Source organism: Palaemon carinicauda, chromosome 19, assembly GCF_036898095.1.
Source record: "Palaemon carinicauda isolate YSFRI2023 chromosome 19, ASM3689809v2, whole genome shotgun sequence".
Taxonomy (NCBI): Eukaryota; Metazoa; Arthropoda; class Malacostraca; order Decapoda; family Palaemonidae; genus Palaemon; species Palaemon carinicauda.
Genome location: NC_090743.1, coordinates 90,053,709 through 90,071,208, shown reverse-complemented (window position 1 = coordinate 90,071,208; position 17,500 = coordinate 90,053,709). Strand labels below are relative to the sequence as shown.

Below are 17,500 nucleotides of genomic sequence, written 5' to 3'. Positions count from 1 at the left end.
TATTAATAAGCTAGCGTCATTCTTAGTTTGATGAACTCTGTAAGAACGTCATATGACTTCGCAGTTTGGGCTTGGTTTACCACCTTCTCCCCCGGTATTAGTGAGCCACTGAAGTGCCTTATTAACGATCGTTTTTCTTTTATCTCCTATGAGCTGTGTTGACTCGATTGGAAGGCTTGATCGAATGGTGTTGATAAGTGACAGGGCTAGTTCGAGTTCCTCCTCACAGCCTGACGCTTTGCCACTTAATTTTTAGTCACGTCTGGAGTTTTGGGATTACGTCCTTCTCTGCTTTGAGTGTGGTCGCTGGTGTTTGTCACCCGCGGCATTCATCAGCCACGCCCCTTCCCTCGTTCGCCGGAAGAGTTTTGAACGAGTTAGCCTGTATCTGTGAGAACGGTCCGGTTTGTGGCGTGGGAGATCCGTTGACGTCCCGGATTCTCGGAGGCTACCACCTCTAGTTTTCCCATGGTATTTTGGATTGCCTTCAGTCATTGCAGCTTGACCCAGTTGACCTGCTCATCAGTGTCAGTGAGTTCTTTGAACTCGTGGAAACAAGTAGGGCGGTATTCTACAGGTATGAGATATTTTTATAGCTATTCAAGGCGATCGTGGATCGCCGAGTACCTGTAGATGTGCACGCCCTTGTTTGGAGGACGGTCCTCTGGACCTTTTATGGCCTGATGAGACCATCCACTAAGTTTCTTGTGATTATTTACTTAGCATGAATTTGTAAGATTATTTTTTTTTTTTTTTAATTCATTGTTTATTAAGTTAAGTTTAACATTTAAGTTAGTTTGTCTGTGTTATGTAGGAATAATATTAAGTTTTCCATTTATTTCCTCTTCCTACCTTCTACCTATCTTAGTTTATTAGGTTAGATTTTTCTGGCCAGTAATTTGAAAAGTAGCTGCCTGAAATGTCACATTTAAAATTTTCCTATTTCTTAGCTTAGGGTTTCATTTAGTTGTAGGTGATCTTTTAAAGATCTTAAGGCTGGTTTTCCCTTTATTTGCACATTCATTTATTTCGGTTATCATTGTTACCAACCATTATCTTTTTGTGTGTGTGTGTAAATAAATATTGTAACTGTTGTTGAGGTGTTTGTTCTTTTGTTCCTTAGTTGCTGTGTTACATTTTTAATGACCGTAAATTCGGAGTAGAGACAAATTACGGCCTTAGATAATGTCGTAACATCAAAGAAAGCATCAAAATAGCATTACATTAATATATGCATAGAAAAATATACCTTAAGAATTAATGTTGTTTTTTATAAAAGTAGCGTAGAAATGTAATAATTCAAAAGAGATAAGCTTGGATAAAAGGAATTTTGATGAAACACTGCTATGAACTACAATATTCCAGACAATTCACTCATTAAAAGAACCTCACCAGTGAGATATGAATACATTAGTGGCGGAGCCTTATCATTGGAAGGGGGAAAAGTCTAATATATTCATGGTTTCTACCTCCGCCAAGGAGGTTAGTTTTTCGTGCTTATTATGTACTGTGTTTGCATATTAGTGTGTAAGTCTATGTCTTCACATGGCTAGGTTAAGAGGAAAGTATTATTAATCACGAGTGAGAGTAGTTGAACTATTTCCAAAAGAAATATAAGATGATTCTCTTACCCTTGATTAAAATGATCCCAGCTCACGAAACTCAAGTACTTTATATTGGATTTTTTTTTTTTCAAATATGCAGGGAAAATATGACTACGTTGCATTCATGCTATTTGCTGTTTTCGGATGGCAAAAATGTGTACTTATACGCAGGTTAACGCGGGTCATGCTATACATTCTCTGGAAATTTGTTTTCCGTTGTTAATAGGGAATTGGCGTTAACACCATATCCTTTTACAAAAACTCATGGAAAGCAGTGTCTCTATATACAATATCTCAAATGGCTATATAAATTTCACAATAATGACACATCGACCTATGGCTACATTATTGAATATAAACTGAATTTATGGGAGGAATTAAAATCTATTTTTTTCTTTCTTTGGTATTACTTCAATCAGAGATTAGGATAAACAAGGAATTTCATTTCGCAGTTCTTTATTTTATATTCTTTCGTTTACTTTCCATCTGTTATTTAACTGTTATATCGGTTGTCCCATACAGTAAGTAACCTAATTTTGTCCTGACCCTAACTCACGTGCCAATTCAGAATAGAAATATTGGAATATATAATAATCTAGTAAACAATATATTTTCAACACGGCTCAGCACAAAACCTAAAATAATTATATGAAAGAAAGAGATTGCTCGGGTAAGGGTTAGAGTTCTCTTGCATGAGGGTTCAATCAAGTAAACTATTGTATGTTTCCTTATTCTTTACTCTCACTGCGCTATTTTCCCTCCAGGAGCCCTTAGGCTCATAGAATCCTGCTTATCGAACTAGGGTTAGTTTAGTTAGAAATAATAATAATAATAATAATAATAATAATAATAATAATAATAATAATAATAATAATAATAATAATAAAAACAACAACTAGCAGAATCCGTGTAAAATACACGAAATGATATTTTCAATACTAATTATCTTGTTCCTAACCTATACATGTTTGAATAAAAAGTGATAAGATTCGACTTGTATATTAATTTTCAAAAAAATTAGCAATACAGGAAACAATCTACAAAACTTCTTTATATGAAATATTTCTAGTGAAGGTAGTTCCTCTTCTCTGGCCATGAGTAGAATTATTCTGAGGACAAATTTTCACTCTTACACTGTTCATAGACCTTGCTCTTGGGAAGGCTACATAAAGTTTTCCATGAGTAAAGCAAGGTTGTGGTAGGTAGATCCCATTCTTATCGAAACTCTGTCTTTGAGCTTTATTAATGGTCATAGATTAGGATAGGGGGACGGGAAACAGTAATGTCTAGGAAGATTTGAAGCAAAGGGTGATCAGAATCATGAGAAATCTTTTACAATAAGAATGGATTCGTCGTTAATCGAAAAGACCCGAGATTAATTTTGTAATCGGTATTATTTTACTGTATTACAGGGCAATGTAACCTAGGAAAAAAACTACTTTTTCTATAGAAAACATTCCGCTCTCTTTGAAAATAACACTCGTTCCCGTCGCAAATGAATAGTTTAAGATATATATATATATATATATATATATATATATATATATATATATATATATATATATATATATATATGTATGTATATATATATATATATATATATATATATATATATATATATATATATATATATATATATATATATATATATATATATATATATATATATATATATATATATATATATATATATCTACGATAATGGGGGACCCCAGTGGGAACTCGGGGTTTTGGGTGGGGAAAACATACTGGGGAAACTATATATAATGGTAAAACAAGCCTTTTCTTCCCTATGCATTACCTTTTTGGATGTATAATAAACACATCTTATCTATCATTTAAAAAAAGATTTATTGTGGGGTACGGTATCCTGACTTCTTTATCTCATCAGGAAATTAACACGGAAAATAAAACTAGTTTTGTTATATTTCAACACAACCCGACACCTTCATTTGACAATTATACTGGTAATTAACCTTTTAGTTATTTTTCGTTATCTTTTAGAAAGCTTATTCTATTTTAGAATTCATACTATGGATTACATAATCTAGTTGGTGCAAACACTGTGGCAAACATTTTACCCTAAACTGTTAACGTATCAGAAATTGTAAAATTCTAACCATACTCCCTGGCCAGAAACATCGACCCCACATAGAGGTGGGAAAAGATGCAGACAAAGAAGTATGGTTAGAATTTTACAATTCCTGATACGTTAACAGTTTAGGAAAAATGTTTGCCACAGTGTTTGCACCTACTAGATTATACAATCCCTAGTAGTATGCATTTTAAAATAGAATGATGCTTCTGCAACGTAAAGAAAAATAATGAAAAAGTTACTTACCAGTATAGTAGTCAAATGAAGGTGTCGGGTTGTGTTAAAATATAACAGAACTAGTTCTATTTTCCGTGTTGATTTCCTGATGTGATAAAGAAGTCAAGATAGCGTAGCCCACCATAAAAAAAAAAAAAGAAAAAAAAATGTTGGAAAATGCTTATCATTTTGGTAGTGTCTGGAAGTATTTGTTGCGAATTTTAACTTGAAAATTATAAAAGTAAAAAGAATAGATTAGTTTGGACGATTTTTTTATATGATAAATAAAGCGTATTATGTTTCCCGAGATTCCCGTAGTTTCAAGTTGTTTTATTGTATATCATCAAGGCTACTTATAAAGTTGGTTTTCCTTCGTGGAAAACATCGGAAAAACTGGACTCTCTCTCTCTCTCTCTCTCTCTCTCTCTCTCTCTCTCTCTCTCTCTCTCTCTCTCTCTCTCTCTCTCTCTCTCTCTCTCTCTAATAGTCATTACTAAGTGGGAACAAAATCCACATGCCGAACGTTCTCAGCATATTATAATTGTTTATTTATTTTAACTATGGGATATATTTTAATTTTATTTTACCAGCCATCCTACCTCTCAATGGCAGTGGAATTATCAGAAATTTAGTTAATTTTTTGTTATTGTTACCACATCTGACCCTTTATATGAATGTTATACTTGTCTTTTATTTATTTATTTATTTATTTATTATTATTATTATTATTATTATTATTATTATTATTATTATTATTTGCTAAGCTGCAGCCCTAGTTGGAAAAGCAGCATGCTATAAGCCCAGGGGCCCCAAGAGGGAAAATAGCTCAGTGAGGAAAGGAAACAAGGAAAAATAAAATATTTTAAGAACAGTGACAACATCAAGATAAATATTTCCCATATAAACAATAAAAAACTTTAATAAAACAAGTGGAAGAAATAAGATAGAATAGTGTGTCCGAGTGTACCCTCAAGCAAGGGAACTCCAACCATTCATGGGCGACCTTTAAACCTTTAATTGCCTCCGGGAGTATCTTCACCTTTTACCCATTTTCAAATTGGGTCCCTGTTTCGATTCGAACATATTCAACATTTCAAATATTTTTTGTATGGTAATATTAAAAAATAACAACTGATATATGAAAATAAAATTTAGTTTTTATTATAAAATGAAAGTAGATGAAAAGATAAATAAATTAACACGAAACACAAAAATAGATAACTGAAAACCAGTGATTAAGATGAGGACGAAATGCAACTACAGTCAAATGAGACTGAATAAACACAAGATGACTTAGCGAACAGTAGCAAATTTCGTGACCATTCTAAGGTCAAGTTGACACCGAGGACTCTTTAAGAGTCCCAGTCACTGAACACGACAGAACAATCACAGTAGTCTTATAAGGAGAGGTATTGAAACCATGGCTACTGCTGTCACTGCTGATTCTGCTGACACAACAAGAAATACTGGTCTGAGTGGTAATTTCCCTGACTGGTGATCTCCAGACTGGGGTTCGAGTATCGCTCAAACTCGTTTCTTTGGTCGCTACAGTCTCACCATCCTTGTGAGCTAAGGGTGGGGGGGGGGAGCTTATAGGTCTGTCTGCTATGTCATTAGCAGTCATTGCCTGGCCCTCATAGGCCCTAGCTTGGAGGGGGAGGAGGGGCCTTGGGCGCTTATCATATTATGTATATATGGTCAGTCTCTAGGGCATTGACCTGCTTGATGGGGCAACGTCTGTGACTGACTTTTTTCTCTTGAGTTAGATTATGGAATTTGGGGCCGGGGAGACCAATTAGTTTGGTGAGTAATTTTTATTTTCCCTTTTTGTTCAAGATCTTTTTTGTCCCCGTCTATTTCGAGATATTGCAATACCCTCTTGCAAATTACTGCATAATTTGCATGCTTGAAGAAGATGTAGAATGTTTGCAAAAAAAAAAAAAAATTGTTTTTGAAGGAGATGATGAATATGTTCCATCAAACTTATTTTAAGTTTGTGTTTTATGCAATAAAATTTGAGAAAAATTGTGAAGGAAATATGAGTGTGTTTAGACTGGAAATAATCCACAGGAAATTCTCTCATGAGATGGAAAAAATATAAGGATATATTGAAAAAAAAAAGGCAGCGAATTTAGCAGTTGCTGAAGGGCGCCGTTTTCCATATACTTTATCAGTGGATATTATTTCTTTAGATTTTTTTTCTTTTAAATTCTATTCAGCAGTATGGTTTCAAATTTTGTTGATATGGGAAAATAAAACCAATATATTGGGTTAATAGAAACTGGATTTCCCTTTTTCGGTATATATATATATATATATATATATATATATATATATATATATATATATATATATATATATATATATATATATATATATATATATATATATATATATATATATATATATATAGGGTAAATGAATCAATGAATTCATTTTGAAAACTGAATCTCATTCCAACATCTGTCAAATGTCTCTAGATACAGACAGAAAAGGCATTTAAAGGTTTAAAGGTCACTCATGATGACAGAGGAAAGGGACAGTGACATTGCCCTATCAAGCAGGACAATGCCCTAGAGAGTGATTATATATATGCATATAATCAGCGCCCAAGCCCGCTCTCCACCCAAAGCTAAGACCAAGGAGGGTCAGGCAATGGCTGCTGATGACTCAGCACATAGACTTTAGGTTCCCCCCCAAACCCCCCATCCTTAGCTCACAAGGATGGTGAGGTTACAGCGACCAAAGCAACTAGCGAGCTTGAGTGGGATTCAAACCATAGTCTAGCGTTCAGCAGCCAGGGAATCTTATTCCATCTGTCAAATGTTTTCAGAAACTGGACAAGTTTCCCACCTTCCAATTTAAAATTATGAAATACGGACTATCACAGAGACCATTCTAAGCACTATAGGTTCGCTTGCTGTGAGCGATCAGGTGAAAATCTCCCACCATCACCAATCTGCAGATAATTATGAACTTTAGATTCATTTCATGTCTGAGGTTCTACAAAAATTATAATTGAATATTTTTTAAATATATACTATATAAAACTAAAAATTGGAAATTTAAACTATTACAAATTTCAAAAATCCTTAGATTAAGAAGAGGATAATTGTTAATTATTTACTTTTTTATCTATCTATCTATCTATCTATGTATATATATATATATATATATATATAAATTATATATATATATATATACATATATATATATATATATATATATATATATATATATATATATATATATATATATATATATATATATATATATATATATATATATATATATATATATATATATACACACTCAGACATAAACGGGCACATACACCACCACAGAGATTATCCATATTGCTTTCATCTTGATGGGAGTGTAATACTGGAATCCCATTGAATGTTAAGTGTTGGCCTTTAAATAGCAATGCTTACAGCTTCAGCTATCATGAGCTGGCCATAGTTCCTCTCCTTCTGAACAACGTGTGTTCCTTCAAATCATTCTGTATGAGATGGTTTCTGGTTGTGGATATCAATATAATTTTCGTTTATTGACCCCCGATTTCTGCGGGGTTGCGTACATCTTCAGGGTGTCGTGATTCACATATTTCCTCTGGGTAAACCAACACTATATTGATATCCACGACCAGAAACCCTCTCATACAGAATGATTTGAAGGATAACACGTTGTTCAGAAGGAGAGGAACTATGGCCAGATCATAATAGATGGACCTGTAAACATCGCCATTTGAAGGCCAACACTTAACCATCAATGGATTCTAATTATACGCTTCCTTCTACCAGAAAGCCATGTGTGTGTGAATATGTCATATATATATATATATATATATATATATATATATATATATATATATATATATATATATATATATATATATATATATATATATATATATATATATATATATATATATATATATATATTTATATTTATATTTATATTTATATTTATATTTATATTTATATTTATATTTATATTTATATATATATATATATATATATATATATATATATATATATATATATATATATATATATATATATATATATATATATAAATTAATCAATTCATACATACCACTACCAAAGTGATTTACATAAGGGTTTCGCTCTGACCGAAGAGCTCATCAGGTGGGTTTTGCCCACATCCATAATTGCAGGCTTGGTTCCCACGACCCTTTCTTCCATCCCTCTTTTTTTTAATTTCCTTTTCATCTCAATTCATAATTCATCAGTACTTCATAAATGTATTATGATAATTCATGACTTATATAAAGTCAGAAGAATAAGGGAAGCAATTCGAAACCTTCTTCAGTTTTCTGGGCATTGAACTTACGGATTTTTCCGCCGCGCCAGAGGTTGCCCGTTCCTACTGAAATAGCTTTCGGCCAACTTCCCTCACTGCAGCTAGCCTATCACGGGTCAGTCATGACTTATATTTGAGTCGGAAGAATAAGAGAAGCAATTTGAAACCTACTTCAGTTTTCTGGGCATTGAACTTACAGGTTTTTCCGCCGCGTCAGAGGTTGCCCTTCCTACTGAAATAGCTTTCGGCCAACTTCCCTCACTACAGCTAGCCTATTAGGGGTCAGTCATGACTTGTATTTGAGTTGGATTACTTAGAGAAGCAATTTGAAACCTACTTCAGTTTTCTGGGCATTGAACTTACGGGTTTTTACCGCCGCGCCAGAGGTTGTCCTTCCTACTGAAATAGCTTTCGGCCAACTTCCCTCACTACAGCTAGCTTATCACGGGTCAGTCATTACATGTATTTGAGTTGGATTACTTAGAGAAGCAATTTGAAACCTACTTCAGTTTTCTGGGCATTGAACTTACAGGTTTTTCCGCCGCGCCAGAGGTTCCCCTTCCTACTGAAATAACTTTCGGCACACTTCCCTCACTACAGCTAGCTTATTAGGGGTCAGTCATGATTTGTATTTGAGTTGGATTACTTAGAGAAGCAATTTGAAACCTACTTCAGTTTTCTGGGCATTGAACTTACGGGTTTTTCCGCCGCGCCAGAGGTGGCCCTTCCTACTGAAATAGCTTTCGGCCAACTTCCCTCACTACAGCTAGCTTATTAGGGGTCAGTCATGACTTGTATTTGAGTTGGATTACTTAGAGAAGAAATTTGAAACCTACTCCAGTTTTCTTGGCATTGAACTTACGGCTTTTTCCACCGTGCCAGAGGTTGCCCGTTCCTACTGAAATAGCTTCCGGCCAACTTCCCTCACTACAGCTAGCCTATCAGGGGTCAGTCATGACTTATATTTGAGTTGGAAGAATAAGAGAAGCAATTTGAAACCTACTTCAGTTTTCTGGGCATTGAACTTACAGGTTTTTACGCCGCGTCAGAGGTTGCCCTTCCTACTGAAATAGCTTTCGGCCAACTTCCCTCACTACAGCTAGCCTATTAGGGGTCAGTCATGACTTGTATTTGAGTTGGATTACTTAGAGAAGCAATTTGAAACCTACTTCAGTTTTCTGGGCATTGAACTTAAGGGTTTTTCCGCCGCGCCAGAGGTTGCCCTTCCTACTGAAATAGCTTTTGGCACACTTCCCTCACTACAGCTAGCTTATTAGGGGTCAGTCATGATTTGTATTCGAGTTGGATTACTTAGAGAAGCAATTTGAAACCTACTTCAGTTTTCTGGGCATTGAACTTACGGGTTTTTCCGCCGCGCCAGAGGTTGCCCTTCCTACTGAAATAGCTTTCGGCCAACTTCCCTCACTACAGCTAGCTTATCACGGGTCAGTCAAGACATGTATTTGAGTTGGATTACTTAGAGAAGCAATTTGAAACCTACTTCAGTTTTCTGGGCATTGAACTTACAGGTTTTTCCGCCGCGCCAGAGGTTGCCCTTCCTACTGAAATAACTTTCGGCACACTTCCCTCACTACAGCTAGCTTATTAGGGGTCAGTCATGATTTGTATTTGAGTTGGATTACTTAGAGAAGCAATTTGAAACCTACTTCAATTTTCTGGGCATTGAACTTACGGGTTTTTCCGCCGCGCCAGAGGTGGCCCTTCCTACTGAAATAGCTTTCGGCCAACTTCCCTCACTACAGCTAGCTTATTAGGGGTCAGTCATGACCTGTATTTGAGTTGGATTACTTAGAGAAGAAATTTGAAACCTACTCCAGTTTTCTGGGCATTGAACTTACGGCTTTTTCCACCGTGCCAGAGGTTGCCCGTTCCTACTGAAATAGCTTTCGGCCAACTTCCCTCACTACAGCTAGCCTATCAGGGGTCAGTCATGACTTATATTTGAGTCGGAAGAATAAGAGAAGCAATTTGAAACCTACTTCAGTTTTCTGGGCATTGAACTTACAGGTTTTTACGCCGCGTCAGAGGTTGCCCTTCCTACTGAAATAGCTTTCGGCCAACTTCCCTCACTACAGCTAGCCAGTCATGACTTGTATTTGAGTTGGATTACTTAGAGAAGCAATTTAAAACCTACTTCAGTTTTCTGGGCATTGAACTTACGGGTTTTTCCGCTGCGCCAGAGGTTGTCCTTCCTACTGAAATAGCTTTCGGCCAACTTCCCTCACTACAGCTAGCTTATTAGGGGTCAGTCATGACATGTATTTGAGTTGGATTACTTAGAGAAGCAATTTGAAACCTACTTCAGTTTTCTGGGCATTGAACTTAAGGGTTTTTCCGCCGCGCCAGAGGTTGCCCTTCCTACTGAAAAAGCTTTTGGCACACTTCCCTCACTACAGCTAGCTTATTAGGGGTCAGTCATGATTTGTATTTGAGTTGAATTACTTAGAGAAGCAATTTGAAACCTACTTCAGTTTTCTGGGCATTGAACTTACGGGTTTTTCCGCCGCGCCAGAGGTTGCCCTTCCTACTGAAATAGCTTTCGGCCAACTTCCCTCACTACAGCTAGCTTATTAGGGGTCAGTCATGACTTGTATTCGAGTTGGATTACTTAGAGAAGAAATTTGAAACCTACTCCAGTTTTCTGGGCATTGAACTTACGGCTTTTTCCACCGCGCCAGAGGTTGCCCTTCCTACTGAAATAGCTTTCGGCCAACTTCCCTCACTACAGCTAGCCTATCAGGGGTCAGTCATGACTTATATTTGAGTCGGAAGAATAAGAGAAGCAATTTGAAACCTACTTCAATTTTCTGGGCATTGAACTTACAGATGTTTACGCCGCGTCAGAGGTTGCTCTTCCTTCTGAAATAGCTTTTGGCACACTTCCCTCACTACAGCTAGCCTATTAGGGGTCAGTCATGACTTGTATTTAAGTTGGATTACTTAGAAAAGCAATTTGAAACCTACTTTAGTTTTCTGGGCATTGAAGTTACGGGTTTTTCTGCCGCGCCAGAGGTTGCCCTTCCTACTGAAATAGCTTTCGGCTAACTTCCCTAACTACAGCTAGCCTATTAGGGGTCAGTCATGACTTATATTTGAGTCGGAAGAATAAGGGAAGCAATTTGAAACCTACTTCAGTTTTCTGGGCATTGAACTTACGGGTTTTTCCGCCGCGACAGAAGTCGCCCTTCCTACTGAAATAGCTTTCGGCCAACTTCCCTCACTACAGCTAGCCTATTAGGGGTCAGTCATGACTTATATTTGAGTCGGAAGAATAAGAAAAGCAATTTGAAACCTACTTTAGTTTTCTGGGCATTGAACTTACAGGTTTTTCCGCCGCGCCAGAGGTTGCCCTTCCTAGTGAAATAGCTTTCAGCCAACTTCCCTCACTACAGCTAGCCTATTAGGGGTCAGACATGACTTATATTTGAGTCGGACGAATAAGAGAAGCAATTTGAAACCTACTTCAGTTTTCTGGGCATTGAACTTACGGGTTTTTCCGCCGCGCCAGAGGTTGCCCTTCCTACTTAAATAGCTTTCGGTCAACTTCCCTCACTACAGCTAGCCTATTAGGGGTCAGTCATGACATATTTGAGTCGAAAGAATAAGGGAAGCAATTTGAAACCTGCTTCAATTTTCTGGGCATTGAACTTGCAGGTTTTTCCGCCACGCCAGAGGTTGCCCTTCCTAGTGAAATAGCTTTCAGCCAACTTCCCTCACTACAGCTAGCCTATTAGGGGTCAGACATGACTTATATTTGAGTCGGACGAATAAGAGAAGCAATTTGAAACCTACTTCAGTTTTCTGGGCATTGAACTTGCGGGTTTTTCCGCCACGCCAGAGGTTGCCCTTCCTACTTAAATAGCTTTCGGTCAACTTCCCTCACTACAGCTAGCTTATTAGGGGTCAGTCATGACTTGTATTTGAGTTGGATTACTTAGAGAAAAAATTTGAAACCTACTCCAGTTTTCTGGGCATTGAACTTACGGTTTTTTCCACCGCGCCAGAGGTTGCCCGTTCCTACTGAAATAGCTTTCGGCCAACTTCCCTCACTACAGCTAGCCTATCACGGGTCAGTCATGACTTATATTTAAGTCGGAAGAATAAGAGAAGCAATTTGAAACCTACTTTAGTTTTCTGGGCATTGAACTTACAGGTTTTTCCGCCGCGACAGAGGTTGCCCTTCCTATTGAAATAGCTTTCGGCCAACTTCCCTCACTACAGCTAGCTTTATTAGGGGTCAGTCATGACTTGTATTTGAGTTGGATTACTTAGAGAAGCAATTTGAAACCTACTTCAGTTTTCTGGGCATTGACCTTACGGGTTTTTCCGCCGCGCCAAAGGTTGCCCTTCCTTCTGAAATAGCTTTCGGCCAACTTCCCTCACTCCAGCTAGCCTATTAGTAGTCAGTCGTGACTGATGACATTTGAAATTCAGTGGTGAAGCCAAGGGACATTGTTTTGCCAGGCGGTGAAGCCAAGCGTCATATTTAGGCTGGGCGATGAAGCCAAGCAGGCCAGGTGGTGAAGCCAAGCGCCATTGTTGTGCCGGGCGTTAAAGCCAAGTGCCATTGTAAGCCGGGCAGTGAAGCCAAGCAGGCCGGGCGGGGAAGCCAAGCGCCATTGTTGGGCCGGGCGATGAAGCCAAGCGGGCCGGGCGATGAACCCAAGCACCATTGTTTTTCTGGGCGATAAAGCCAAGCGGGCCAGGTGGTGAAGCCAAGCGCCATTGTAAGCCGGGCTGTGAAGCCAAGTGCCATTGTAAGCTGGGCACTGAAGACAAGTGCCATTGTAAGCCAGGTGTTGAAGCCAAGCACCATTGTTTTGCCGGGCGGTGAAGCCAAGCGAGCCAGGAGGTGGAGCCAAGCACCATTGTTTTGCCGGGCGTTGAAGCCAAGCAGGCCAAGCAGTGAAACCAAGCGTTATTGTAAGCCGGGCAGTGAAGCCAAGCGGGCCAGGCGGTGAAGCCAAGCACCATTGTTGGGTTGGGCTGTGAAGCCAAGTTCTATTGTAGGCCAGGCGGTGAAGCCAAGCCGGCCAGGTGGTGAAGCCAAGCCAGCCAGGCGGTTAAGCCAAGCTGGCCAGGTGGTGAATACAAGCGCCATTGTAGGCCAGGCAGTGAAGCCAAGCGCCATTGTTGGGCCGGGGGTGAAGCCATACGTCATATTTGGGCCGGGCGGTTTAGCCATGTGGTCCGTGCGGTGAAGCCAAGAAGGCCAGACGGTGAAGCCAAGTGCCATTGTAGGCGAGGCAGTGAAGCCAAGCAGGCCAGGTGGTGAAGCCAAGCGTCATTTTCCTAACCCAAAGAGGACGCGCTCATTCATCATTATACAGTTGTTCTTCACCTGCAGAGCCAGTCCTTAAGCCTAAAAAAGAAAAAGAGAAAATCAAGTTAACAATCCTAAGCGCTATTGTTGGGCCAGGCGGTGAAGCCAAGCGGGCCAGGGGGTGAAGCCAAGCGCCATTGTTGTGCCGGGCGATGAAGCCAAGCGGGCCAGGCGGTGAAGCCAAGCGCCATTGTTGGGCCGGGCGATGAAGCCAAGCGGGCCAGGCGGTGAAGCCAAGCGCGATTGTTGTGCCTGGCAGTGAAGCTAAGAAGGCCAGGCGGTGAAGCCAAACGCCATTGTTGGGCCGGGCAGTGAAGCCAAGCGGGCCGCGCGGTAAAGCCAAGCTCCATTGTTGGGCCGGGCGGTGAAGCCAAGTGGGCCAGGCGATGAAGCCAAGCCGGCCAGGCGGTGAAGCCAAGCGCCATAGTTTTGCCAGGCGATGAAGCCAAGCGGGCCAGGCGGTGAAGCCAAGCGCCATTGTTGGGCCGGGCAGTGAAGCCAAGTGGGCCAGGCGATGAAGCCAAGCGCTACTGTTTTGCCGGCGATGAAGCCAAGCGGGCCAGGCGGTGAAGCCAAGTGCCATTGTTTTGCTGGGCGATGAAGCCAAGCGGGCCAGGCTGTGAAGCCAAGCGGGCCAGGTTGTGAAGCCAAGCGCCATTGTTTTGCCGAGCGATGAAGCCAAGCGGGCCAGGCAGTGAAGCCAAGCGCCATTGTTGGGCCAGGCAGTGAAGCCAAGTGGGCCAGGCGATGAAGCCAAGCACCATTGTTTTGCTGGGCGATGAAACCAAGCGGTGAAGCCAAGTGCCATTGTTTTGCCGGGCGATGAAGCCAAGCGGGCCAGGTGGTGAAGCCAAGCGGGCCAGGCGGTTAAGCCAAGCAGGCCAGGCGGTGAAGCCAAGCAGGCCAGGCGCAGGCGGTGAAGCCAAGCGCCATTGTTGTGCCGGGCAGTGAAGCCAAGCGGGCCAGGCGGTTAAGCCAAGCAGGCCAGGCGGTGAAGCCAAGGGCCATTGTTGTGCCGGGCAGTGAAGCCAAGTGGGCCAGGCGGTTAAGCCAAACACCATTGTTTTGCAGGGCGATGAAGCCAAGCGGGCCAGGCGGTGAAGCCAAGCGCCATCGTTTTGCCGGCCGATGAAGCCAAGCGGGCCAGGCTGTGAAGCCAAGCACCATTGTTTGGCCGGGCAGTGAAGCCAAGTGGGCCAGGCGATGAAGCCAAATGCCATTGTTTTGCCGTGTGATGAAGCCAAGCGGGTCAGGCGGTGAAGCCAAGCGCCATTGTTTTGCATGGGCGATGAAGCCATGCAGGCCAGGCGGTGAAACCAAGCGCCATTGTTGGGCCGGGCAGTGAAGCCAAGCGGGCCAGGCAATGAAGCCAAGCGCCATTGTTTTGCTGGGCAATGAAGCAAAGTGGGATAGGCGGTGAAGCCAAGCGCCATTGTTGGGCCGGGCAGTGAAGCCAAGCGGGCCAGGCGATGAAGCCAAGCGCCATTGTTTTGCTGGGCGATGAAGCAAAGCGGGCCAGGTGGTGAAGCCAAGCGCCATTGTAGGCCAGGTGGTGAAGCCAACTGCCATTGTTGGCCAGGCGGTGAAGCCAAGCACCATTTTTTTGCCGGGCGTTGAAGCCAAGCAGTCCAGGTGGTGAAGTCAAGCGTAATTTTCCCAACCAAACAGGACGCGCTCATTCATCAGCATCAGAGGTTCTTCACCTGCATAGCCAGTCCTTAAGCCTAAAAAAAAACTTTAACCTAAAAAAACAAACCTTAAGCCTAAAAAAAAAACCTTAAGCATAAAAAAAACCTTAAGCCTAAAAAAAACCGTAAACATAAAAAAAACCTTAAACCTAAAAAAAAACCTTAAGCCTATTAAAAAAAAGAAGAAAAGAAGAAGATACTATACCTTTCACAAAATTGTGAGGGCATCTACTCACCAAGTGTCAGGACCAAAACTTACTCTGCTCATCCTAGCTCTTCAACATTCATCACCAGCCATTTGATGAACACCTATCCAGACTGTCCTACTCAGGAAGAGGCGCAGCTTCCTTCCCCAGCTGAAGTATCTTGGGTCAACCTATAAGGACAAGAGTGCATACTAGAAGAAGCCTAGCTCGTTCCCTCTGCAGAGCCAGTCATCTAGATTATTCCCCCAGAACTACCCGAAGGTTGGTATCCAGAGGAATAGATCTAGATATCCGACCATTTGTACACTTGACGGACGCCGTGTACTCGTTCACCAAGGTACATAGCATACTAGAATTTGATAGGTTTCTTCCCTCTGCATAGCCGGTTGTCCTCCAGGGTGGTCCAAGCATCCTTCAAGCTGGATAGTTGAGCATTGCATCCCTCAAGCTGGCTAGTCCTTCCAAGTGTTCTTCAATTCTGGTGGTCAGTCAGGTTAAAGATCCTTAAGTTCTAGTCCTTGCAAAACTCAGCTAAATCTAATTTTCCTCTCAAAATAAACTGAAATTGAAGTCCTTCTTCTTCTTGTTTTTTTTTTTCAAGTTTTTTTTTTTTTTCTTTTTTTCAGATTTTTTTTTTCACTCATTTGCGGATCCAAGTATTCACTTAACGGTGTCTCTTCAGAAGCTTATTGATAAGATCGGCTGCTAATTGAACCTGCTTAATGGTGCCAATGATTGTGATCAAATTACTGGAGTCATCCCTTCGTGGCATACAAATGGATTTGACACCACTCTCGCCGGTGATTTCCTTCAGCTTCCTTCCTTCCACTCCATAAACGGCTCTGTAGAACTTCCTTGGGATATCCAAGTCGGCAGTCACGTGCCCCTTTTGCTCATAGTCCCTCTTGGTGTTAACTCTAACCTTCGCACCTTGGAAGGAAATATGACACTCAGGTCCACCGATTTTCTTTTTAAAGAATCCAGTTGTGCCTCTTCCCATATGAGCTAAGGGGACTTTTTTGGGCTCCTCTTCCCTGGAACTTTCCTTCTGGAGCTTCTGCTCTTCCTGATTATTGTTGTTGTTTTGAGGGAGAGTCCCTTTTGAGGCTTGTAGCCGGCCCAGCAATTCACCAACACCAGATGCCCCTCCAACGACCTCCTTCTCCTCCTTATGTCCGTTGGCATCCAAGTCCAGCATCTGCTTCTCTGTTTTCATCTGACCAATAATCCCAGACTGCTTTTCAATCGTTTTTTTCAGTTCCTGGATCTCTTTCTTGAATACAGATTCCGTCCGATGAATAGCGGCCACTTTTTCACTCTTAATTCTTTCTAGTTGCTCTCTCAAGTCAAGATTTTTTTCCTCCATCTCAATTGACTTATCGTAATATTCTTCCTTAAGACTTACTAACTCCTCTAAGAGGCCGTTATACCTTTCATTCCTGACCAAATCATTGACTTTAGCCTCAGTCAGCTTCATCTCTAGTCTTCCTTTTTCTGTTTCCATCTCTCTAATAATTTCTAATTGATTCTCAATTGTCTCTTCCAGTTCCTCAATATCTTCCTGAAATACAGATTCTAACCGATGAATAGAGGCAACCTTTTCACGCTCACCTTTTTCTAGTTGCTTACCTAATTCAAGATTTTTTTCTTCCATCTCACTTGATTTCTCGTAATATTCTTCCTTAAGATTTACTAGCTCCTCAAAGAGGCTGTTGTAATTTTTGTTCCTGACCAAATCCTTTTCTTTAGCCTCAGTCAGCTTCATCTCTAGTCTTTCTTTTTCTGTTTCCATCTCTTTAATTATGTCCAATTGATTTTGAATGGATTTTTCTAATTCCTCAATTTCTCCCTTAAATATAGATTCCAACCGATGAATAGACTCTGCTTTTTCACCTTCACCATTTACTAGTTTCTCGCTTATTTCAAGATTTATTTGTTCCATCTTAGTTAATTGATTTAGATATTCTCTGATTGAAGCATTTTTATTTGATAATTCATCTTTTAGGTGATCGTTAGTTTGT

General features: G+C 40.5%; 1 protein-coding gene across 1 annotated transcript; it reads right to left on the bottom strand.

Moving 5' to 3' along the window:
- Positions 1 to 16,143: 16,143 nt before the first annotated feature.
- On the bottom strand, positions 16,144 to 17,421 carry LOC137659134 (uncharacterized). Its single transcript, XM_068394205.1, has one exon. It carries the CDS (start codon positions 17,419 to 17,421, stop codon positions 16,144 to 16,146), a length of 1,278 nt encoding a protein of 425 aa, XP_068250306.1.
- Between the last annotated feature and the right edge of the window lie 79 nt (positions 17,422 to 17,500).